The following is a 25,839-nucleotide window of genomic DNA, read 5'->3' on the forward strand; positions in this document are numbered from 1 at the left end:
AATGTGTTATTTAATCACTCCTGGGGTCATTTAGTCAATGCGATTGCTTCTCTCCTTGTATGTGGAAGAACAGGCAGCTTTACGCCGTTAGCAACTTTTTGACATAAAAACAAGAAACGCATTTAGGAGCCATGAAACAGAACTAGCGCACAGTGTTGGATGTAATCTAATTACAAATTAATTAATTACTGTATTTCAATTACTTTTTAGAACAAAAAGTAGTGTAGTGCATTCAATTTCAGATTCTTGTAATCAGATTACAGTTAATGATTTTAAAATAAGTTAATTACTTGGGTTACACATATTTCTAAAATAATCGTATAAATGTTAATTACATTTAAAGCATGAATTACGTTAATATGTACATCTGTTTTCTGAAGCTGGCGTTTGCCCACTAACAAGTCAATGAACAAGGAGAAAAATAAACATTATTTTAAATTAGTTGAGCAGAAAAACAAATGTGTGTGTTTTTTTGTCTGTGAAAAGTGTTTTAGAAAGTAACAGAAAAAGTAATAAGTAATTAAAGTAATGTGATTACTTTTTCAATAAAGTAATCAGTAAGTCACTTATCTGATTACAATTTTAGAATGATAATTTATTTTTTGAGTAACTTACCTACACTGTAAAAATCCTGTTGTTTTCACAACTACAACAACAAAACTGCCAGCTGTGGTTGACAGAATAATTATGGAAAAAATACTGTAAAAATGTAAACAACTTTACAGAACAACTTCTTATTTTACAGTTTAAAACTATTGTAATTTACATGACTACGCTGGCACTGTAAAAATCTGGTAAATTTACAGTAAAAAAAAATGTCATAAACTTGATATTAACCTTCTGAAACTGTAAAAATCTGCTTTTTACTGTATAATGTATTGATAATCACAGTAAAAATGACAGAAGAGCACATGATGACATGAAGTTCATCAATAGTGGCTCTTTCAGGAGTAATGATCAATAAACATGTCGAGACATTATCACTCACACAAACACTAAACATCATCAGTGTAACGTGAAATTAAAATAATGCAGTAAACATTCATTAAACTACATCAGATATAACACAGAACAACCCAATGTATGTAAGTGATATTAAAAATAAGTAGAAACAGAACTATTCCCATAAAATATAATGAAATATGATGGGTCATGCAGGGAATTCTGGGAACACCCGATTACTTACGATAATTTACTGTAAAAAGTACATGTACTCTCTTGTTAAACAGTGTCCATTTTTTATCATTAATTATACAGAAAATTATACTTTTTACATCTTAAAAAAGTAGCATTTTTACAGTCTTTTACCGTTAAAATTACAGACATTTTTTACAGTGCAACACGGCTAGCGCTTCATGTTTCATTTCAGTCATCTTTACGTGTGTGAATGAGAGAGCCTTTTTTAAAGTCCCTGTGAAGTGCTTTGACGAGGATGAATCGATCTGGGTTGGGGTCAGGTTAGGGTTCAATAAACGAGTAATTTTCTTCTGTCCAGTTCCCATGTTGGTGTGTCCCATTCAGAAGTGATCATCCCTATGCCCTATTCCCTTCAAAGACAATTATCCTCCACTGTGAGAGCTTCAGATGGCTGAAAGGTGATAATGGTCAGTCAGAACTTACTTTTTAAGCTATTCAAATTGGAAAATCTGTTTGGAATGACCCTACAGCATGGACTGTGTTCCCTTCGAAGAGCCCTGTGAAGGCATGATCAGCAGCAGTTAGAACACAGCCGGGTTGTTTTAGTTCTAGAAAGCGTTTGATTGAAGGTTTCTGAACCTCTATGTGACGTCATGAATGTTCATGAGTCTTTCAGCCAGAAGAGAGAGACTGCAGATTTGAAACACTTATATCTTCTATAAATAATTTTGTCAATGTTTAGAAGAACACTAACATACATAACCTTAAAGCTAATAGATATGGACTAAAAGGAGCAAAACTTTCATTTTAATTTCACAGGATCTTTAATCCCGAAATAAGGCAAAAGAAGCTATTGATGGATAAAAATAACCATGATGAAATTTCTCTGTCTGAGGGAAAGATAATGCTATTTGTGGCACAACCTCTAATTGAAACGTGCATTCTGTAGCACGTGGCAGCGTTTTGCGTAACCAAAATATGAACAATATTTTAAACAATTGTACCGCTTGACACATTTCAACCAGTATTATTTTAACCTGTATTTTGCCCGCTGTATCAATTATTAACACATTTGTCCATTTTGAAATGTTCCCTTGTGAAAGTGAACCAAACCAAGGAGAAAATGCAACATTGTAACAATTTCAGCCACTGCTTCAGAAACCAAACGAACTACAGGTCTGAAACGACACAAGTATACTTTGGTTTTCCGCGTGCCAGGACACCCCAGAACATATGCCATCTTTCCAAGCAATGTCTTAAAGGCATCGCAGAGTCTTCAGGAAGTCAAACTACCCTAAATTCTTAGTGGATTACTGTAGTGGTTCTCAAAGTGGCGGACTGCCCTGTTCTCAAATCTTGTTCACTTTCACACATAAAAAAACACAAGAACCAATGTGCACACTTTCGTCTCATCTGTCTTGTTTATTGGCAGATTCACATGGGTGAAGGGGTGTTTTAACACTTACATTTCAGTCAGTTCCTCACACAACACCATCGCATGGCTTCAGAAGAACTGAAATGTAGTGCACGAGTGATATGGACGACTTTTATATATTAACAATGCTCCTGCAGCAGTACCACCTTTTATTCATTCTATTTTTACAGGTTTTTAAAGTATATAGGCATGATTCATATCTGTATGAAACACAGAAAGTATACAGAAAATAACAGAGCAATTTAAGCCTAGTAAAAAAATGTAATTCAGATTATTTTAATGAACTTTTCATCATTCAGCAGAACAGTGAAAGTATTTTAAGATAAAACAAAAGACACACTTCACCATTATTGACATTCATTCTACAAGCTCATTAATTCATGCGGTGTCTATAGTCTTCATAATCCATTCCACAAAGACAGACACCCTCGTGTAGATGCCGTAGACATTCGAGCGTGCACAACCTTTACCCCAACTCACAATTCCCGTCAAAAACCATGTGTTTTTATAGCGGGTAACCAGCGGTCCTCCGCTGTCGCCCTGGCAGGCGTCTCGCTCTCCCTCGATGAAGCCGGCACACAGCATGTTCTTGGTCACCTTCAGACCTGATTGGGCCCGACAGTCATCTAATGAAACCCTCTGCACCTCCAGCCTCTGAAGAATCGTGGACTCGGGCCCTGACTGCGACAGACGACCCCAGCCGCTGACAGTGGACATGCGAATCATCCCGATAGTGCGGCCAAACGTACCGTTCACGGGTACAAGGCATATGGGAAGAGCGAAGGCGTTGAGAGTGACGGAGCTGAGCAGACGCAGTAGGGCGATGTCGCTGTCAGAGCTGGTCTGGTTGTACTGTGGGTGGATGACAATCTCAGACACTTTCCTCGTCTGTTCTGTTTTCTCGTCTTTAAAACGGATGTGTTCACCTAAGAGTGAAGCCAAAAGAGATAGAAAGAGAAGATAAAGAGATCTGTGCAACACTTTGATCTCAACACTGAGAGAACTGTTAGAGGAAACCCACTAACAGGGAGCCAGCGTTATATTGAAGACTTAAAAGAAAAACAATAAAATATCTTTTCTCACGGGGTAGATGCTTCTGCTTGGGTTGCATCTGCAGACTTTTAAGGCAACGTGCAGGTTTATGTTTTCAAGCTGAAGAAAACCAATATTCAATCAGTGTTGAGGAGTAACTAATTAAAAGTACTGACGCTTCTAACTTAACTACATGTTTCAGTAGCGTGACAATAGTTCAGATATTTTCACAATAGTGTCGTTTGTTTTCCAGTAATGAGCTTCATTTTCCAGCGAGTAGCGCTGTAGAGTCACAAAACACTTCATTTGTCACATTATATTGTGAACACAGTGATGGAGTCGAGAGAGTAATCAAACACACTCATCTAAACTGTCCTCTCTCTCTCATGTAGTGCTGGGTAAACTGAATCATTTAAGTGAATCGGTTCTTTCAGACAGTTCATATAAATGAACCGGTTACAATAAACAATTCTCTTATGTTTAGTGTTGGGAACTCTGATTCATTTTAGTGAGTCGGTTCGTTTGGATTGTTCATGTAAATGAACTAGTTCACATAAATGATTCACTGATTCACTTGAGCCCTGCACAGCCTAAACCATCCTCTCTCTCTCTCTCTCTCTCTCATGTAGCGCTGGGAAAACTGAATCATTTAAGTGAATCAGTTCTTTCAGACAGTTCATATAAATGAACTGGTTACAATAAACAATTCTCTTATGTTTAGTGTTGGGAACTCTGATTCATTTTAGTGAGTCAGTTCGTTCGGATGGTTTATGTAAATGAACTAGTTTACATAAATGATTCACTGATTCACTTGAGTCCCGCACAGCCTAAACCGTCCTCTCTCTCTCATGTAGCGCTGGGAAAACTGAATCATTTAAGTGAATCTGTTCTTTCAGACAGTTCATATAAATGAACCGGTTACAATAAACGATTCCCTTATGTTTAGTGTTGGGAACTCTGATTCATTTTAGTGAGTTGGTTTGTTCGGCTGGTTTATGTAAATGAACTAGTTTACATCAATGATTCACTGATTCACTTGAGCCCCACGCAGCCTAAACCATCCTCTCTTTCTTGTGTAGCGCTGGGAAAACAGAATCATTTAAGTGAATAGCTTCTTTCGGACAATTCATGTAAATGAACCGGTAACAATAAACGATTTGCTTATGTTTAGTGTTGGGAACTCTGATTCATTTAAGTGAGTTGGTTCTTTCAGACAGTTCATGGAAATGAACAAGTTCACATAAATGATTCACTGATTCACTTGAGCCCAGCGCAGCCTAAACCGTCCTCTCTCTCAGGTAGTGTTGGGAAAATTATAATTATAATTTTATATATTTATCACACATTATACATTTGCACATATACAGTGAAATTCTTTTTTTCTGGGGTCAGAGTGCAGGGTCAGCCATGATATGGTGCCCCTGGAGCGGATAGGGTCAAGGGCCTTGCTCAAGGGCCCAACAGTGGCATCGTGGCAGTGTTGGGGCTTGAACCCCTGACCATCTATTCAGTAACCCAGAGCCTTAACCACTGAGCCACCACTGCCCCTAATGAAACTGAATCATTTAAGTGAATCGGTTCTTTCAGTAAGTTCTTGGAAACGAAACGATTCAAATAAAGGATTCCATTTACTGTTCGGAACTCTGTTCAGTTAAGTGAGTCAGTTCATTCGGACGGTTCGGAGAATAGCGTGAAGCCTACACACGCGATACGTCTCCACGGTAACGCGCTCAACAAGCCACGTGATAAGATGCGCGGATTGACGGTCTCAGATACAGAGGCAACTGAGATTCATCCTCCATCACCCGGATTGAGGTGAGTCACTACGCCACCATGAGGACTTAGAGTGCATTGGGAATTGGGCATTCCACATTGAAAAAAAAAAAGACGAATGTTATTTGACTGAAATCAAACTTTTAATGTGCATGTAAACGTACTGATAGACATCAGTCTAATAAATGAAAACGAGGCAAATTTGTTCTTTTGTGAATATGACCTCCATACCAATAATGTCTTACCGACTGTCACTTGTAAGAGGGTCGGATCCTTCGCCCAAACACAGTGAGCTGCAGTGAGTATCCATTGAGAATTTACAATAACACCTCCACATTTATACTGTCCTCTGTACTCTAGTAAAGCCTGAGAAACAGCACAGAGAGAGAACGAATGAGAAACTAAATGGATTCCTGAATAAACAGAAGGAAAAATACAGTAAATGTCTTTAGGGCTGCACAATTCATTGAAAAAATAATCGATTACAATTATGGCTGGTGCAATTAACTTATCCTGAAAAGTGTCAATGACAGAACTGCCTTTAGATATATGGCAGTCGTGTTTTTTTTGTAACATTGATCATTGTAAACAATCAGACACATGAATGCAATAATGAATCAGGGTGTTTAGACTGGTTTTGGCACAGTCACAAACTGACTTTTTGGCATTTTCTGTGAACCCAGAAATTTTGCGGAATGGATGTAAACATGGTCAAATGTGTTAAGTGTTCAGTGCTATAAAAATAAGCTTTTAAAATCTAGTTTAAAACATTAATGTCAAGTTGAAATGTAATCTTTGTGTCCAATTTGGTTTCATAAAGTTCTAAAAAAAACATTTATAGCATTTTCAACAAACTAAATGGATTAAATTACCTTAAAAATGTCATGTGGTTTAACCATCAAGTAAAACGTATTAAAGCACTTTTCTTGCACCTTGAATACATCAGTGTTTACACTACTTAATCATTCATTTCAAAAAAGTTTTCAAACACATTTGTCAATTTAATCAATATTTTTGAGTAAAAAAAATATTCATAGGGTTACTCCATTTGACCAACAAAATAGGCATTTTCAGGAAAATATCTGATATTTTTTAAAACTCCACACAGTCATGAGGGTCTAAAGTTTTTATTTTATTTTTGTCACATGACAACAAAATTGCTCCCTACATGTGAGTTACACCACATGACTTTATTTTTGGTTGGCAAAAGTTTTTCCAATTTTAATCATATTTTAAAACAGTTGTTTCACTGATTTCTTTTTTTTTTTAAAGAAATATTAATAAAATATTTTTCTGCACTACTTATGCAAACATATCTTTTTTTTCAAGGATTTCAGCTTTTATTGAAACTTTTATTTATTTATTTTCTACTGTCTCTGGACGGTTACACCACATTACATTTTTTTAAGCCCCTGAAAAAATATTTAAATGACTTTGAATTCAGAAATGTCATCATCGTAGAGTATTCAAGTAAATGTTTTGTGTGAACTGCATTTTTTATGTATTTTTGAATAGTCTTAATAGCTGCTGAAGGTTTAATGAAATTAGCTCAAATAATTAATAAACAAACACAAGGGGCAGGGAATGTGAGAATGATGTGTCCCAAATCTGTGTAAATCTGCACGCACAGATTCCGTGTGGCTATCGGAAACGGTCCTAAAGAGTTTAGTGCAGTCTGATGCATGATTTATTTTCACATGAACACACGTTTCAGCTTGTTTTGGATGCATAGCCTAAATTAAGAACATGGCATGCAGCTGTCCTAAACAAAAAAACTGTAAATTCCATTAATTAAAACTACATTAATGAAGGGAAATCATCAGCAGTTACTATGTCATAATCGTGCAGCCCCTACATGCATTACATTTTCAGCAGCGTTTATTTGAATTGATCATAAATCCTCACCTGCCATGGACACTCTCCTTTCGGACACACTTCACCTTTGACAATCCTGGGACCTGCACTCCTGTGCACCAGCCTACCACACGTGAAATCACCTAAAATACAGCATAAACATAAAGACATCAGACTTTACAGAACAATACGAAATATATGAGCTGGACCAGACTACTGACTGTTTTCACATTATTTCCACTTATTTTGTGGGGGAAATCTGTGTAAAATGTGTTAACCCTCTATAGTATTCAAAAATGGCACCTTCCTTTGGTATTCACGGTCATTTCTGACCGGAAGGGTCAGATGTGTAACCCTTTTTCTTTTGATGATGATTAATAATACCATTTCTTCCCTGAAGTAAGAACAATAAAATTATGCATTTCTTTAGAGATTTTATGCTATTTTGATCTTATTTACATGTACATTTCTACATTTTACCATTAATTTGCATATGCAAGTAAGCAATTTTTATTTTATTTTATTTTTATTCAGAACTTTTGATACGTTGAAACATGAAGAAAATATGAGAATGTGACATGAATTGGAGGCCGATTGCTGCCATCTGGAGAACAAAATAAAAATAACATGACTTGAAAACCAGTAAAAACCAGTAACAGCCAGTAGATGACTGTAGACACATACTGTGTAGTCTGATGACTTGTTGTATCCTAATTTGATATTTTATCACAAGATATGCATTTGGATATATATTTAGACATTATCAAACTATTATTTGTCAAAGTTTAGTATTTTAAAATTGATTTGAAGTGTCAATTTTTGCAGTTAATGTCATTATGCTGCAATCAAACCTGACCATGGTGTTACAAAGAGAAGACACAGAATAAACATTTTTCTACCAATAATTTATTTCAAACATACAACATGTTAATAACTCAAAGTAAATGCATAATAATGTCAAGAAAATGAACATCAAGAAACAGAAATGAACTAAAAGATTATGATAGTTAAATTAAAGAATTAATCAGAAGAATCAGAGTAAATATTTTGCAATTTCAAACTTTCTATAATAAACATTTATTTTGCAAACGTGTGTGTGTGTGTTTGTGTATATGTGTGTGTGTGTGTGTGTGTGTGTGTGTTTGTGTGTGTGTGTGTGTTTGTGTGTGAGTGTGTGTATGTGTGTGTTTGTGTGTGAGTGTGTGTGTGTGTAGTGTGTGTGTGTGAGTGTGTGTGCAAGTGTGTGTGTTTGTGTGTGTGTGTGTGCAAGTTTGAGTGTATGTGTGTGTTTGTGTGTGAGTGTGTGAGTGTGTGTTTGTGTGTGAGTGTGTGTGAGTGTGCAAGTGTGTGTGTTTGTGTGTGTAGTGTGTGTGTGTAAGTGTGTTTGTGTGTGAGTGGGTGTGTGTGTGTGTGTGTGTGTGTGTGTGTTTGTGTGTGAGTGTGTGTGTGTGTGTGTGTTTGTGTGTGAGTGTGTGTGTAGTGTGTGTGTGTGTGTGTGTAAGTGTGTTTGTGTGTGTGTGTGTGTGCAAGTTTGAGTGTATGTGTGTGTTTGTGTGTGAGTGTGAGTGTGTGTATGTGTGTGTTTGTGTGTGAGTGTGCAAGTGTGTGTGTTTGTGTGTTTGTGTGTGTGTGTATACCATAGGAGGGTTAAATGAATCATATTACTGTTTGAAACGTTTATCGTTGCATAATGTGATTTAAAGAAGGCCTCATACTTTATATAGTGCACAGTAAGTCGTACACAAGTTTGTTCAGATGTGGTTTTCGTGACGTACCGTTAGGTACACAGCTGCTGTTGTCTGTTTGTAGTTTGTATCCAGCTGCACAATCACACCGATGAATCACATTATTGATTTCTACACAGAAGTGCTCACAGCCACCGTTCCTGTCCAAACAACTCTGGAAACTAGGCAAAAACCTTTCTGTGGGACAGAAAACAGAATTTAAATCTTGTGTGAAGATGTTCTGTGGCTTCTTAACTCTGTAGTGATGTTTATTAATATATGTACAGTATGTACTATATGTTGATGTATTAACTTTTACCTTTGTCACAGTTTCGTCCTTCAAACTTCACTGGACAGATACAGATATACGTGTTCACCTGATTTTCACATGTGGCGCCGTTCTGACATGGTCCTGACTGACAATGATCCGTCTCTGGAAAGACAAACAGCACTCAGAGGACAAGAAAAGACAAAAATCGAGTTTTGAGTTTCATTTAAACCAGATTATCATCCTATATTCAAACATGGCATGAGTTATGAGACTATTGAGATTTGGCATCATTGATGTCAAACCTGCCACGACACATGTTGACAGTCGGTTCCTCACTTAAAGCGACGAGGAACATAACGCACAACGACTTTTATTATACGTTTATGGTGGTCCTTTTTGGAGCTTGACATTCTGTGAAACATCTCCTTTTGTGCTCCACAGAAAAAAGAAGTCATATGGGTTTGGAGCAACATGAGGGTGAGTAAATTATGACAGAATTTTAATTCCTGTAAATGCAAAAGCTGCTTATAAAATCACTATAAAGAGTAGCTCACCTGTATATTTTCTCCAGAAGTTTTCCTGAAACACAACAGGTGAATTCTGTTAGATTTTCCTCTTTACGCCAAATTGTTCTGTGTTTTTGTCTCCACTAATCAGTTCCTCTAGATTTAGCAGATGCTTCAATCCAAAGAAATGTACAATTGAGGAGTGCTACAGATATGCTAATGTCAACTATCCTTTTCTCTCTCTTTCGCTTTCTCTCCCTAAACACCCTAGCAACAAACCAGAACACCCTAGCAACACTCTAAAACATGACAGAAATGGCTAGCTACATGCTAGCAACACACTAAAATATGCAAGAAATGCCTAGCAACACATAGCAACATGCTAGCAATGTGCTAAAACATGCTAGCAACATGCTAATAATGCCTAGCTACATGCTAAACATGCTAACAATGCCTAAAAACACACTAAAATATGCTAGAAATCCCTATTAACATGCTAGCAATGTGCTAAAACATGCTAGTGTGACACTCCTGTTCTACCCGCTCCGTACAGGACACGGCGGGTGCGCTAACAAGAAGGCTAAAGGCAATAGCCTCTAACTTCAGTCGCTAGTGCACCTCTTGAGGTCAGGAGAGTGAGGTTTATACACATTGTACAGCTATCTATCAGCTGGCCACCGTTACACTCACCCCCCTAAACCTCACTCCCTTCCCGGCCAATGCACCACTGTGACACTCTTGTTCTACCCACTCCATACAGGACTCGAACCGGTGTCTCCGGCATGGGAGGCGGGTGCACTAACAAGAAGGCTAAAGGCTACATCCTTTAACGTCAGTCGCTAGTGCACCTCTTGAGGTCAGGAGAGTGAAGTTTATACACATTGTACAGCTATCTATCAGCCGGTCACCGTTACACTAGCAACATGCTAATAATGCCTAGCTACATGCTAAACATGCTAACAATGCCCAGCAACATGCTAAAACATGATAGCAACATGATAGCTTTGCCTAGCTACATGTTAAAGCATGCTAGCAACATCTAACAACATGCTAAAACATGCTAACACCTAGCTTCATGATATACATGCTAGCAATGCATAGCTACATGCTAAAACATGCTAATATTGCCTAGCTACATGCTAAAGCATGCTAACAACATGCTAGCAACACCTAGAAACATGTTAAAACACGCCAACAAAGCCTAGCAACATGTTTAAACGTGCTAGCAATGCCTAACTACATGCTAAAACATATTAGCTACATACTAGATACATGCTAACAACACCTAGTGACATGCTTAAACATGCTAGTAATGCCTAACTACATGCTAAAACATGCTAGCTTCATGCTAACAATGACTAGCTACATGTTAAAATTTGCTAGCAACACCTAGCAACATGCTAAAACATGCTAGCAATGTCCTAAAACATGCTAGCAATATGCTAAGAATGCTTAGCTACATGCTAAACATGCTAACAATGCCTAGCAACATGCTAGCAACACCTAACTTCATTATAAACATGCTAGCAACTTGCTAGCAATGCGTAGCTACATGCTAAATCATGCTATCTATCTATCGATCTGTAAAACTCCAAGCTTTTAAAATGTTTTTTAAACTTTCTGCCAAGGCTTTTTCAAGCCAGTATAAAGTTTGTCTACAAACTTTTTCAATCTAGTTTCATATGTTGTAGTTTTATATCATTCCGAATAACACATGGTTTCATTTGATGACGGAGAAGTGCTCTACCAAAAACAATCTGCAAGAAATAGTCAGGAGTGATTTCCCTTTTTTCTTCTGATAAATTCTCCTCTGAAAGAAATACCGAAGATTAATGCTCAATAGTTGTCTCAAATGCAGTGTAATAATCTTTCAAACTTAGTATTTGTTTCTGACCAGTTGTTCAGGAACAGTGAAGATCTCTCGTGCCTCCTCATATGAGCAGACCTCCTCCAGACACTCTCTCTCCAGATTTCCCAGCTTCAGCTCCTCCAGGAACGAGTTTGCTCGCCTAACCCGATGTGTCAATGCTTGACTGGCCTCAGACTTACTGAGGAACACTGCAGATGATCAAGAGAGACAAAATTCATATTCAAAAGTACAGACAGTGAGTTCACAGCACACTGATGAACTAGATTCTGTGCTTTACAAATAACTGATGCACTATAAACTCATTCAGATGTACCGCATCACAGACTGTAAAACAATACACTATTAGAACCGATAAAGAACCTGTAGAACCTTTCCAGTCCACATATAAACATCTGACAATCAAAACATTTCAGTGTTGAACTTTTAGGTAACGTGGCATATTGTAATTTGGCATATTGTTCTGTCAAAAGGGTTCATAACAGAACTTTTGGAGTTCCTGGGTCATTGACAAATAAGGTCCTCAGAGGTGATAAAAATGAGAAATATTTTAAAAATCTAGTTTAAAACACATGTATCAAGGTCATGGACACATGTTGCTTTCACACAATTTGGTAAACATTTATTGCATTGTCTGCAAAAAAAGATTTAATAACTTTTTAATAACTGTCAAATATAATAACCATTAAGTAAGAAATAATGAGTGTACACAAATTGATCATTAATAAAATAAATAAATAAAATAGATAAAACATTTAGTTTTTACAAATATGAATTTTGAGTCAAGAATATAAAGAAGTTTTCTCAGGGTTACTCCATTTGACCTGACGAAAATTTGCCTTTTCATTAAAATGTCAAAATATTGATATTAAATTATAAGACAAAATAAATATATTATATATATTTATTTTTTACGTCTGAAGTGCTCTCTGTTTTTAATGATAGAAATGGCTACCTACATGATGGTTACACCACATGACTTTAATTTGGTTGACAAATATTTTAAATTAATACATTTGGTTCAAACAGAAGTCTTGCCCCAAGAAGGTTCATTTTTAAACCTGAAGTTTACTCTTGTGTTAGTCAGTACAGCAGGGTAAACAGAGTGAATATAGATTAGAAACACGTTTAACACTGAAACCATCAAGTCAATGAGATTGAGACATGAACAGCTCTTTCTTTAAACACTTCATGTGTTGTGTACAGGTGTCTTTCTTACCTGATGGAAGCCCAGAGCATGCTGGTATAGCGAGCAGTATGAGGATCATGTGAGACAGCTTCATTCTCTTCAGGTTTGACTCCATCATATTTTAGTGTCAGGATCAAAGTCCAGTGTGTATATAAACCTCATCGGTGGGCGTCACATTGCACAATAATACAGTCTGTGACTGAAGCTGATCTTTCTAGAAACTCAACAGCAGATGGAGATGTAGTCTGTTCTGACCTGATCACAATACACAACACTGAGACACAAACATTAATGTTGTTACTTGATGATGTATAACAGCAGTTTTCAAACTGGATGCCAGAGCAAGTCAATTGTACCAAATGTACTGTAAAGCTCATTTAAAATGAATAATAATAATAATAGCAAATATTTCCCAGTTTAATAGATTGTAGCTCTAGTGCAGGAGGGGAAAAAACATTAGAAAGTTAGAAAAACTGGCCCATTTTGCTGGAAGAGACATGAGCAAATTAAAATGACACCTACACTGGCGGCCAAAAGTTTGGAATAATGCAGATTTTGCTGTTTCGGAAGGAAATTGGTACTTTAATTCACCAAAGTGGCATTCAACTGATCACAAAGTATAGTCAGCACATTACTGATGTAAAAAACAGCACCATCACTATTTGAGCCATCACTCCAACACCTTATCCTTGAGTAATCATGATAAATTGATCATTTGATACTAGAAAATCACTTGCCATTATATCAAACACAGCTGAAAGATATTTGGTTCATTAAATGAAGATTAACATTGTCTTTGTGTTTGTTTTTGAGTTGCCACAGTATGCAATAGACTGGCATGTCTTAAGGTCAATATTAGGCCAAAAATGGCAAAAAAGAAACAGCTTTCTGTAGAAACTCATCAGTCAATCATTGTTTTGAGGAATGAAGGCTATACAGTGCTTGAGATTTCATCCAAAGGTGTACACTACAGTCTTCAAAGACAAAGGACAACTGGCTCTAACAAGGACAGAAAGAGATGTGGAAGACCAGATGTACAACTAAACAAGAGGATAAGTACATCAGAGTCTCTAGTTTGAGAAATAGACACCTCACATGTCCTCAGCTGACAGCTTCATTGAATTCTACCCGCTCAACACCAGTTTCATGTACAACAGTAAAGAGAAGACTCAGGGGTGCAGGCCTTACGGGAAGAATTGCAAAGAAAAAGACACTTTTGAAACAGAAAAACAAAAAGAAAAGGTTCGAGTGGGCAAAGAAACACAGACATTGGACAACAGATAATTGGAAAAGAGTGTTATGGATCTTAACCCCATTGAGCTTTTGTGGGATCAGCTAGACTGTAAGGTGTGTGAGAAGTGCCCGACAAGACAGACACATCTATGGCAAGTGCTACAGGAAGTGTGGGGTGAAATGTCACCTGAGTATCTGGACAAACTGACCGCTAGAATAACAAGGATCTGCAAAGCTGTCATTGCTGCACGTGGAGGATTTTTTGATGAGAACTCTCTTAAGTAGTTTAAGTTCAAATTGTAATAGGAATTTATCACATTATTAATGTCCTGACTATACATTGTGATCAGATGAATGACACTTTGGTGAATAAAAGTACCAATTTCTTTCCATAAGAGCAAAATCTGTACATTATTCCAAACTTTTGGCCGTCTGTAAACCGTCAACAATATCTTTTGTGACACACATCTGTTTAGGTCTTTTTCCTCAGTGTAAAACTTCTTATGTATTATTCATTCACAAATAATACAAAAGAAAAACTAAAGAGAAAAAGGGGGTGCAAAAAGGAGGTTGGTGCCGTTTCTGGCTCACCGTCTAAAAAACGGCAGATTTATAATATAGGTTGTCTCTTTTATTGGCAAGATCTTCATACGGTCAAACTAGACAACAAAGTTCAACTGTTACTTAGAAGCTGATGCTTAACCCTCTTGTGGTGTTCATTTTGATTTTGTTTCTTTAATAAAATTTCGTTCCTTCACGTATCTGAGTGTACAAGACTTGGTGACCACACAAACAATCTGCACTTGATTTGATGAGTCTAATTGGTCGTAGAAAAAAAAACCTTGTGGTTTGAGTCAAAATTGACCTGCCATAGGAAATGAATGTGAAATTATTTAATTTGTCAAATAGAAATCAATAAATCAGACACAATGCAGAAAACAAACACACATAAATGAAGGGGTGAGACTATAAAACATCCACAATGCAGAATATTCCAGCAGATGTCACCAGAGACCCCAATGCATGACAAGCTGTGAAGTTTAGACACTCAGTTGACTAAACTGAAGGTTTTTATTGAAGTGAAGAAAACATAAATAATATAATTTCATTATTTTATATTAAAATTAATGGTTTAATTGTCATTAAGAGCTAAATGAGGTCTAAACATAAAAATCTTATTAGACTATTCAGAATGTAAGCAACAGTGATGAAGTTATCGAACAACTGCATGTTGAATCCGTATTTCTATAACGTCTCTTTGAATTTATAACTTTTCTATAATTTTACCTAAAACATTTAACATTGCACGTGCTGCTGTTTCCTTCAGGAAATGTAAATCTAGTCTAAAATCTTGAAGTTCAGAACTTAGCGAGAGATGAGCAGCTCTTTACATGCTACTGTAACGTTTGAACTTGTGTCTCGTTTCAACACCACAGAGAGACGTGCGGTTTAAACATCAAATTAAACACTCATCAACACCAACAAACAGCACAGAATTCATCTCATCTCACTGACATACAGTCTCGTTTTTAACAAATGTAAAATATAAACATGATTACAAGAGCCATGAATAAAAGCATACATCAGCATGAAACTCTCAAATCACCTCACATCTACAACACTAAATTAATCTTAATGAAATGTGCAAATCATGTGAATAACGAGCAAAAGACACCTGATAGCAGTAGCTGCTTGCATGTTACAAACATAATTTCCTACAAAAGAACTGCATTAAACTCCAATAACAGTGCAAAAATATTAATGATGACAGAAGTTTAAACAAACTAATTTCGTTTAAGCGGAGTAATTCCATTTTTAGCAACTATATATGAAATATATGAAAATAAAGTGAAGTAGATTGAGATATTTGAAATCGGTTGTTTCACACTGTAAACATTCACACCCCAATAGAAAGTAATATTAACTAACACAACCACATTCTAATGATGATTTGTTTAGTTCATCGTTCTCTTAGTCTTGAGAATAAGACCCTGTTTTCTAATGTGTTGCGCTGTTACGAGTTCAGAGGGGAAGTCTCATACATTGCAGGATGGAAACCACATCTGTGGGCATCACTTCCTGTGCATGTGTGTGTATGAAGAGTAAAGAGCACAAAGTAAAAGAAAGGAGTTTGAGAGTGAAACAGACAGAATCATTTTTAGGGCAGATCCTGCAGGATGTGAGAGATTTGCTCCGGGGCATTTATCAGCGCGTCTCTCCACTCCTGCGGCATGCTCGAGTTGATATACGCCGCTCTGGCACCCAGAAGAGCTCCTAATGCGGCACCTCTATTACAGTTCTCACCTGTGGATACACACACACACACACACACTTACATAATCACCCGCCTGTGACACACATGACATGAACACACGCATCTCTATAGGAGTCAATGTGAAGTAAATAATGCAAATAACTCAAAAAGGTTAAAGGTTAAAGTCTGGTCTGTTGCTGTTTCATACATGTTTTTGTACATTAACATCACTTAAATTACATGCCATTTTAATAAGAGTAAAACTATCTAAAATGAATAATTATGACATTATAAAATGTTGACTACATTTAACATTATGACTCAAATAAAAAAAGGCTGTTTTCAGAATATTTTATCTTTTGTGTGAGTTCAAATATAAACTTCTACCAATCAAAAAGGTTTTATCACTGAACTTTTAGGTAATTTGGCATATTAGAAACTTTGTTGTGTCCTGATTCATTTCAGTGAATCAGTTTGTTTGCAGGGATGTAAATGAAGGCTTTCCAAAAAAAACAATTGACCAATTTGACTCCCTGTGCTGCAGTTAATGTCTTTTTTATTATTTAATTAAATGCTGCAGTTCATCATTATTTGTTCAACATTATATTACAATGTTACACACTGTAAATTGTGGTGTTTTCTTGTTTTATTAGTTGTATTTAGTGTAAATTGTATCTGTTCTCTAATGGTGATCTTCATTTTTTTGTGTCAGATAAATACTCATTTGATTGCAAAAACAAATGTTATAGTTAACCATTTAAGCTCAGATGGACCCTTGTCAATATATTAATAACTACAGTCTTGACCAGCACAAAATCGGTATCGTTTGAAAGTTTAGAAGTTCTACTTTCCAATGCATGTAGACATTATGACCAAAACTGAACAAGTGCTTTGAAATTTGCAGACAGATCAGAAGTGTTCCGTTTTGATCATATATTAATAGTTTTGCACTGCACATATTATTGTAATCGGTAAAAACATCAAACTCATCAAATAGTCATGTGTCATATGTTGTTGGAAATCTCTCATATAGTAGAATACAACCAGCCTATTTGTTTTACTCACAGACAAAATTATAGTCAGTAATAGCTAAGTATATGTCTTTGACAATTATGTTAGTGTTGCTTATATGCTGCATTTTCGCTTATAACTTCACAAATAATAAACGGAAAAATATCAGATACCATTACTTAGATGAGGTGATTATCTTTCAAACGAGTCCACACACAAGATAATCAGATGTATAGATCATTAGATAATCCACATGAAGCACAATGTTACATATGACCACCAGGAGATGGCGCCAAATACATGACACAGACTCAATGATGACTCAAATGGCACAGAATGAAACTCATTCTGTGAAATCTCATTACTAAAATCATGTCTGCATGCTATGCAAACCTTTAGTCATTGTTGTGTTTGCATGTGTAATTAGTTCTTATGTACAATTATTGTGTTTTATTTGTTTGGAGAGGCTTTTGGACACTGATAAATTATTTTTGTAATGTTATAACTTTTGATTGCTTTGTCGTATCAGCACTAAATTTTTCTCAGATACAGTTGACATGATTGGGAACAAAACAAAAGCAGTTTTTTCAGAGCCACCTTATTTACACCCAGAGATATATAATGTCAAATCAGAAAAATAAGAAATAATGTAAAATTTTGGCTTAATTATTTTTATTTTTCATCAGTTTCTTAGACTGAGAGTCTCAGAATGTATCATAATCTATATCATTAATTATTTTTTTTTTTTTTTTTTTTTTACGTTTTCTTTACAATGATGCCAAACACTTGACGACCCTCCTTGTGTTTTTTGTTGAGTTATAATCCTTTAATTTTGGGTATGCCACTGAAACAGGAAATCTTTCAAAACACCTTCAGAGCTTAAAGGGTTAAATTGCTTCAATGTAGTTGAAATACTTTTTTGTTATTATCTTGCTTTGTAACTAACACATTTTTAATGTACAGAGTTTTTTGGCTGTAGATTACTAGTTTAAGTTATGAGTCATTTATAGCAAAAAGTTTCAGTTTCAAAGGAGCTTCACCGATACTGACACACACACACACACACACACAGAGTCATCTCGAAACACACCTCCACAGTTAGTGTTGGTCAGGATCCCCCCCGTCACGTCATTATGAAAGATGTATGCCAAATAAAACAGACTGCTGAGAGCTCCTGAAGTGATAAAACACACACAGTCATACACAGAGCTGACAACCAATCAAACATGTTTTAAATCATTAGTAGTTTTGTATTTGATTGTGCTGAGTTTGTAACCTTGTGTATAACAGGCGAGACCGAGTGACTCCACGGCTCTCTGATGAACCTTCATTCTTTCTTCTGATGATGCTGGAAACCTGAAGCACATACAAACTATTCATTATTCTGATCCAAAACAACCACAGAACTAAAAACAGCTGAAATACACAGCACAACACTGTAGGATATTAGTGAAATAAGTTCACTAAATCAGTCACGAAACATGTCATGAAATGTTCAGGTCAAATTTAACCACAAAACATGTTTTTATTTGGGGTCTCCATCACACATTTCTTTGTCCAGCTTCTATAACATAATAAAAACTTTTATGACATACTTACTATTCAAGTATGCACTTAAAGCATGAACATTTTATGCAGCTTCCATTAACATATCTTACTGTATATTACAGTTATATTAATTTTAATGGATTAATAGATATGTTATATTTAAATATCCACTGATACATTTTTATTTTTGATTCATGTGGGTGGCTACAATTTCCTTGCATGTGGCAGAAACTTAAATGTATATGTATAATTTCCTAAATTATGAGTATAATAACGTCATTTCCCCACATTATCAGAGAATTGAAAACAAAAATGACACATAAAAATAGAGCATGACGGAAATGTTACCACTCAGAACATCAGTGACAGATAATGATTATTCGTAGTGCAACGTCAGATTGAGATAGAAATGTTAATGGTTAAAAAAATGTAATAAAATGTAGGCTTTAATTATTACAATGAATATATATAATAAAGAACATGAAATGTTATAAAAGTAGAATGAAATATAACAAGAGCAAAGATGTCAAATTAATTTGATTTTGAAAGGTCAGAAAAGGTTTGTGAACCCCTGATTTAATTTATTCACTCATTGAAGCGCTAGTTTGAAAGCAGTAACTAACACAGAACTTTCTTCTAAACACTCGTCCTCATTTCCTCCTTCACAATGAATTGTTGATATGTGTGTGTTTTGGACAAATGCAAATGATAATTCACATTGCCTGACAAATGGTTTGTTGTTTCAACTGGTACATCTCCACCGTACTGAACACTGTGGTACAGTTTTGAGTCAGTAACCCTGATCCGCTCTTCATACGGTGACTGACCTCTCTGCACGCTGTATAAAGGGTTGACATGTGTCCCAGGCGTCCAGCACGGGTGATTTCAGGGCGTTCTCCGCCTGCTGCTTCAGACACGCTCCGTTCAGTGTGCCGTGGAGCACTCTGACATACAGTGACACAAACTGCTCCAGCTTCGGATGAGGGTGAGTGAGTTTCACAAACTTCACTGCAGCAGACACCTCGACACATTTAAATACATGAAACATTAGTCACTTTATTATGGTGCCTTGATCCTACCACGAAATAATAATAAAAAAAAATTCGGACTTTATTTCTCATAATTGCGACTTTAAATCAGAATTTTTCATGATTGCAATTTTATATCTCGCAAATGCAACTTTATATCTTGCGACAATATACCTCGCAATTGTGACTTATTTCTCGCAGTTGCAACTTTTTTCGTAATTGCGACTATAAATCTTACAATTGTGACTTTATATCTTGCGACTTTAAATCTGAATTTCTCATGATTAAGACTTTATTTCTTGTGACTTTATATCTCGCAATTACAACTTTATTTCTCATAATTGCGCCTTTTTATCTTGACATTGCAATTTTATATCTCGCATCAGCAACATTATATATCTTGCAATTTTAAATCAGAATTTTTGCAATTGTGACTTTAAATCTTGGAATTACAACTTTCTATTTTACAACATTATATCTCGCAATTATGACTTTATTTCTCGCAGTTGCACATTTATTTTGTAAACAACTTTATTTCTCATAATTACGACTTTAAATCTTACAATTGTGACTTTATATCTTGAAACTGCAATTTTATATCATGCGACTTTAAATCTGAATTTCTCGTGATTGGGACTTTATTTCTTGTGACATTATATCTCGCAATTGCAACTTTATTTCTCGCAGTTGCATTTTTTTTATCGTGACTGTGATTTTATTTCTCATAATTGCGACTTTAAATCTTACAATTGTGACTTTATATCTCACAGTTGCAACTTTTTCTCATAATTGCGACTTCAAATCTTGCAATTGTGACTTATCTCACAACTACAACTTTATTTCTTGTAATTGCGACTTTAAATTGTGCAGTCTGGAAACACCTACTCATTTTTTATTATGAGTATTTTCCCACATTTTGGGTTAACTGTAAATTCACCAAAACTACCAAATCACATGAATGGAAAATGTGAATTATATAGTGACTAATCAAATAAAAGCTCTGTTGTATTTTAAGTTGTTGTTTGTGTAGATTCTGCTGCTACATTAATCATAACTCAAATGTGACTCTCTTTATAGTGATTGGCTGTTAGATAATGATGTCATGTAAAGTCTGTGAGCACTCACTGCTTCGTCCTGATTGGCTGAGGCAGACAGCAGGACAAATGGGATGGTCATGGGCAGACAGCCAATAGCATTCAGTTGACCGTCAGGAAAAGACACGTTCATCATGCGTTTGGAGCGACGCTCTGCAAACTCCAGAATCTGATGAAGAACCGAGTCACAGAAGTGTTCATGAGTCTGACGCAGGTGAATCGACACCAACAACACATGAACAGTTCAGCTCAAGTGAAGATGAACATGGTAAATCAAACAAATGAGGGAGAATCTATCAAAACAAGAGTCATACATATATTGTTTACGTCATATGTCTATACTTTTCAAACAGTGAGTATTTATTTATTTTCTCCCATGCCCAATTCCCAATGCGCTCTAAATCCTCGTGGTGGTGTAGTGACTCGCCTCAATCCGGGTGGCGGAGGACGAATCTCAGTTGCCTCCGCGTCTGAGACCGTCAATCCGCGCATCTTATCACATGACTTGTTGTGCGTGTTACCGCGGAGACATAGCGCGTGTGGAGGCTTCACGCTATTCTCTGCAGCATCCAAACACAACTCACCACGCGCCCCACTGAGAGCGAGAACCACATTATAGTGACGATTCTAAAATATTTGTTGTGGTAATTAACATTATGCTACAAATATTGTTGATTGATCTTAACTTTAATTACCCTGGAACATTTCAATTTTTGGCATTGTGTCACTATTTATTTAGGACAAATTCTCATTACTGTTATGCAACAAATCACATTCTGTTTACCATTTTACTTTTGCATTTTTTGTAATTACCATTCTTCTCAAATGTGATTCTCATTAGTAAATAATCAGCAATCTGTTTTATAGCAAAAATTATTCAAATTCAATTTTTTTATTTAAATAAGCATCAAATTAAATGTAGTACAAGAAATACTACTATAATATGTAAATACTTGACATTTTATTTTTATTTATATTTCTTTTGGAATTTAATTGCAATGGAAATAACATCAAAATGCAAAAAATCCAAAATACAGTCCTAAATATAAAATATCAAATTAATTATTATAAAAATAAACAAATAAATATATACAAATATAAATACATATTTCTAAATATAGACTTTATTTCCGTTAAGCAAAATATAATTTCTTATTTTTGTCTTTTGATTTTGGGGTGAAATATGAGCAGCACATGTTCTTTGTGAGATTCACCCATTAACACTTTAAGCTAAGCCGAGAAATAAATAATTATCCAAATACTAATAACTACAGTCTTGACCAGCACAAAATCGGTATCGTTTGAAAGTTTAGAAGCTCTACTTTCCAATGCATGTAGACATTATGATAAAAACTGAACAAGTGCTTTGAAATTTGCAGACAAATCAGAAGTGTTCCGTTTTGATAATTTATTAATAGTTTTGCACTGTACATATTATTGTAATCGGTAAAAACATCAAACTCATCATATAGTCATGTGTCATATGTTGTTGGAAAGCTCTCAAAGAGTAAAATACAACCAGCCTATTTGTTTAACTCACTGACAAAAATATAGTGAGTAATAGCTAAGTATATGTATTATATATGTTGAGTTTTCACTTATAACTTCACAAAAATAAACGGAACATAAAATATCAGATACAATTACTTAGATGAGGTGATTATCTTTCAAATGAGTCCACACACAAGATAATCAGATGCAGAGATCATTAGATAATCCACATGAAGCACAATGTTACATATGGCCACCAGGAGATGGCGCCAAATACATGACACAGACTCAATGATGACTCAAATGACACAGAATGAAACTCCTTCTGTGAAATCTCATTACTAAAATCATGTCTGCATGCTATGCAAACCTTTAGTCATTTTGGGTATGCCACTGAAACAGGACATCTTTAAAAACACCTACAGAGCTTAAAGGGTTAAAGACAACATTAGTGTGACTGTGATTGAGTTTCACCTCTCTCGGTGTGGTGGGTTTGAGTTCCTGCCAATCAGAGAAGAACGATCTGTGAAAGGATTCTGCATACGTGTCGTTGTGTGTTCCGGGATGCGTCATGAACTGAACATAATCTGACAGAACAGCAGCTCGCGCTTCAGGATCCGTTACACTGACAAACTGACTGGCGCTCAGAACCCGCGCCACCCGCAGAGCACATAGAGTGTTCAGGGTGTTCTCGCCCGCTTTCAGACCTACACAGCACATAAGAGATCGTACTTAAGTAAATGCTAGTAATGAGATCTCTAGTACATGCAGTAATATACTGTTTTACACGATAGACGTTGTTCACCTGATACAATCTTTAAGTGTTTTACCTTGATGGTAATGTACTGATCCTCTCTGAGCTGTCCAGAACTTCAGTTTATCATGTAGAATCACATTACCCACCACAGGAGCCCTGGCACCAGACGACCAGCCCGTGCGCCCGCTGCCAGCTGTCAACCACCATTCATCATCATTAAATACTAATCCTGTACATCTTAACATTCAGCAGTTGTTTTAACGAGGACAGAATGCATTAATAATTGAATGTTCATGCTCTTATAAGCTGTGTAACCTGCGTTGGACAGGGTAAGTATGCTGGACGGGTGTCGGTCTCGCGGGGCATTGAATCCACTGATCCAGCCACCGAAGTCGGATCTGATGTCGTGGGTGTTGTAGTACCAGTGAACAGGCATCGACATGGCATCCGCCGCACACATGCCCCACAGCGCATCAGCGACTGACCTGCGCACCTGAGACTGCATCCTCACTCAACACGTGAATACAGAAAATACATCACATCCCCTTACAAACATTTATTATGTAATATGCAATAATTTTGATCAGGGACTAAAAACAAAACAAAAATTATTTTGGTTCATTCTGACACATATCATTACTTAGAGGAGGTGATTATCTTTCAAACGAGTCCACACACAAGATAATCAGATGTATAGATCATTAGATAATCCACATGAAGCACAACGTTACATATGGCCACCAGGAGATGGCGCCAAATACATGACACAGACTCAATGATGACTCAAATGACACAGAATGAAACTCATTCTGTGAAATCTCATTACTAAAATCATGTCTGCATGCTATGCAAACCTTTAGTCATTGTTGTGTTTGCATGTGTAATTAGTTCTTATGTACAATTATTATGTTTTATTTGTTTGGAGAGACTTTTGGACACTATGATAAATTATTTTTGTAATGCTATAACTTTTGATTGCTTTGACGTATCAGCACTAAATTTATCTCAGATACAGTTGACATGATTGGGAACAAAACAAAAGCAGTTTTTCAGAGCCACCTTATTTACACCCAGAGATATGTGTAATTAGTTCTTATGTACAGTTATTATGTTTTTAAACCATGACTTCACTGCACATAAATAACTAATATTGTCATTATATTCATGATGTTTAGTCAGAGGGGAACTGGCCCCCACAGTGAGTCTGGTTTTTCTCAAGATTATTTTTCTCCATTAATCAACATCTTATGGAGTTTTGTGTTCCTTACCACAGTCCCCTTCAGCTTACTCACTGGGGTTATAAATACAATTATTATTTAATTATTTATTTTATACACAATTTACAATCATATTTAATGAAGCTACACAATGATGACTCTAAGATTTTATATATATTACAGTTTCATTTTCTGTTAATGCATGATTTCCTGTAAAGCTGGTTCGAAACGATGTGTGTAGTGAAAAGCGCTATACAAATAAAAATGACTTGACTTGATAATTACTTTTAACTTGTTTAAATAAAGGTTACTCACCAGATAATTAATAAACTGATATACAGTATCAGTGTTCCAGTTCCAAAACCAGTAGATTATGCACATTGTCTGTTTTCAAATATTTCAGAGTATATTTTCTTGAGTTAAATATTGTGCAAAAAAAATTAACAAATAATAATAATTAATATCTACAATTTTGTGTATACCTCCTTTGCCCCCATTTAATTGTATTATAATCTATCATATTCTGTATAATGGCATTATATCATGCACACTTCTCTCTGCTATTGAGAAACCCACGTTGGTTGCCTAAAAATTACACTACTATTACACACAAAGTCATTTGAATGGAGCAGCACATTTACACCTACACAAACTATACATTATACATATGAGTGAATCAGTCATATATATTTGAATGTATGAATATCTTACTGTAAATCCTCTGTCCAGTGAACACAAACACACACTCAGTATGTTTCTATCAGCTGTGTAATAATTGCATAACTGCACAATCATTGTGTTATGAAACCTTACAGGAGTTGCATTACATCATACATAACCTATGTAACATACATAACATATGTAACACAGTGTCATAGAACTGCTCTGTAATGCATGACAAAAAACAAATGTGTTAGCCTACAAAAAAACATCTGTTTACTGTGTTATCACTGTAGTAAAATAAACAAACAGCTGATTTCGATATTACACAGACAGACATCCATAAACGAGTACTGAATCACTGATGGATCGTGAGCTCATAAACACTTATATTTTATAAACAGATCACACCAAAATAGTAACACTGTCCAATATCGGATTAAACTCTATAGTAATTATTATCACTTTAATCATGAATGCGCTTAATGAGTCAGTGTGAAAATCACCAGTTATAAGATAGCGAGCATCGATTGTTTTGGACTTCTATTTGAACCACAACATCGGAGGACCGTTCAATTCATTTTGGCGAGTCGGTTCGTTGCCATGATAAACGGTTCACCAAATCGTTTGAGTGTTTTCAGAAGCATTTTCCGTCGCTATAAAGTACGTTTGAGTTAAATACTGAAGTATATCACGGTGCTTCAATTACAGTTTAAAAACTGGGTTTGGAGTGGAGAATCGATCTTTAAACGCTTGTG

The 25,839-nt window shown here is 35.8% G+C and overlaps 2 protein-coding genes across 4 annotated transcripts; both read right to left on the bottom strand.

Moving 5' to 3' along the window:
- Positions 1–2,534: 2,534 nt before the first annotated feature.
- Positions 2,535–13,041, bottom strand: f7l (coagulation factor VII, like). The gene is made up of 8 exons (XM_051702081.1): positions 12,819–13,041; positions 11,627–11,790; positions 9,781–9,805; positions 9,275–9,388; positions 9,007–9,153; positions 7,283–7,374; positions 5,623–5,743; positions 2,535–3,498 (listed from the first exon to the last, which is right to left on the bottom strand). Exons 1-8 carry the CDS (start codon positions 12,904–12,906, stop codon positions 2,951–2,953), a joined length of 1,299 nt encoding a protein of 432 aa, XP_051558041.1. The 5' UTR covers positions 12,907–13,041; the 3' UTR covers positions 2,535–2,950.
- A 1,391-nt stretch (positions 13,042–14,432) lies between these two features.
- Positions 14,433–25,368, bottom strand: LOC127443453 (uncharacterized). 3 transcript variants are annotated; one of them, XM_051702083.1, is made up of 9 exons: positions 25,133–25,368; positions 23,520–23,697; positions 23,278–23,397; positions 22,922–23,154; positions 20,988–21,125; positions 19,662–19,855; positions 18,563–18,642; positions 18,377–18,460; positions 14,433–16,325 (listed from the first exon to the last, which is right to left on the bottom strand). In XM_051702083.1, the coding sequence occupies exons 1-9, from the start codon at positions 25,214–25,216 to the stop codon at positions 16,180–16,182; spliced, it is 1,257 nt and encodes a 418-aa protein (XP_051558043.1). In that variant the 5' UTR covers positions 25,217–25,368; the 3' UTR covers positions 14,433–16,179. The 3 variants fall into 3 exon arrangements, with proteins under 3 accessions (XP_051558043.1, XP_051558045.1, XP_051558044.1); XM_051702085.1 differs by having other exon boundaries at positions 14,434–16,325; positions 23,520–23,710; positions 25,133–25,270; XM_051702084.1 differs by having other exon boundaries at positions 14,434–16,325; positions 23,520–23,716; positions 25,133–25,260.
- Between the last annotated feature and the right edge of the window lie 471 nt (positions 25,369–25,839).

The sequence above is a fragment of the Myxocyprinus asiaticus genome, chromosome 7, assembly GCF_019703515.2.
Source record: "Myxocyprinus asiaticus isolate MX2 ecotype Aquarium Trade chromosome 7, UBuf_Myxa_2, whole genome shotgun sequence".
Classification (NCBI taxonomy): domain Eukaryota; kingdom Metazoa; phylum Chordata; class Actinopteri; order Cypriniformes; family Catostomidae; genus Myxocyprinus; species Myxocyprinus asiaticus.

Coding starts and splice junctions, on each gene's coding strand:
- f7l (XM_051702081.1), bottom strand. CDS start 12,906: ATGATGGAGTCAAACCTGAAGAGAATGAAGCTGTCTCACATGATCCTC. Junction 9,806..11,626: donor TCACTGTTCCTGAACAACTG/GTCAGAAACAAA, acceptor GTTGTGTTTCAG/GAAAACTTCTGGAGAAAATA. Junction 9,154..9,274: donor AGGACGAAACTGTGACAAAG/GTAAAAGTTAAT, acceptor TCTGTCCCACAG/AAAGGTTTTTGCCTAGTTTC.
- LOC127443453 (XM_051702083.1), bottom strand. CDS start 25,216: ATGATTGTGCAGTTATGCAATTATTACACAGCTGATAGAAACATACTG. Junction 23,398..23,519: donor ACTTACCCTGTCCAACGCAG/GTTACACAGCTT, acceptor GGTGGTTGACAG/CTGGCAGCGGGCGCACGGGC. Junction 16,326..18,376: donor GACCAACACTAACTGTGGAG/GTGTGTTTCGAG, acceptor GTGTATCCACAG/GTGAGAACTGTAATAGAGGT.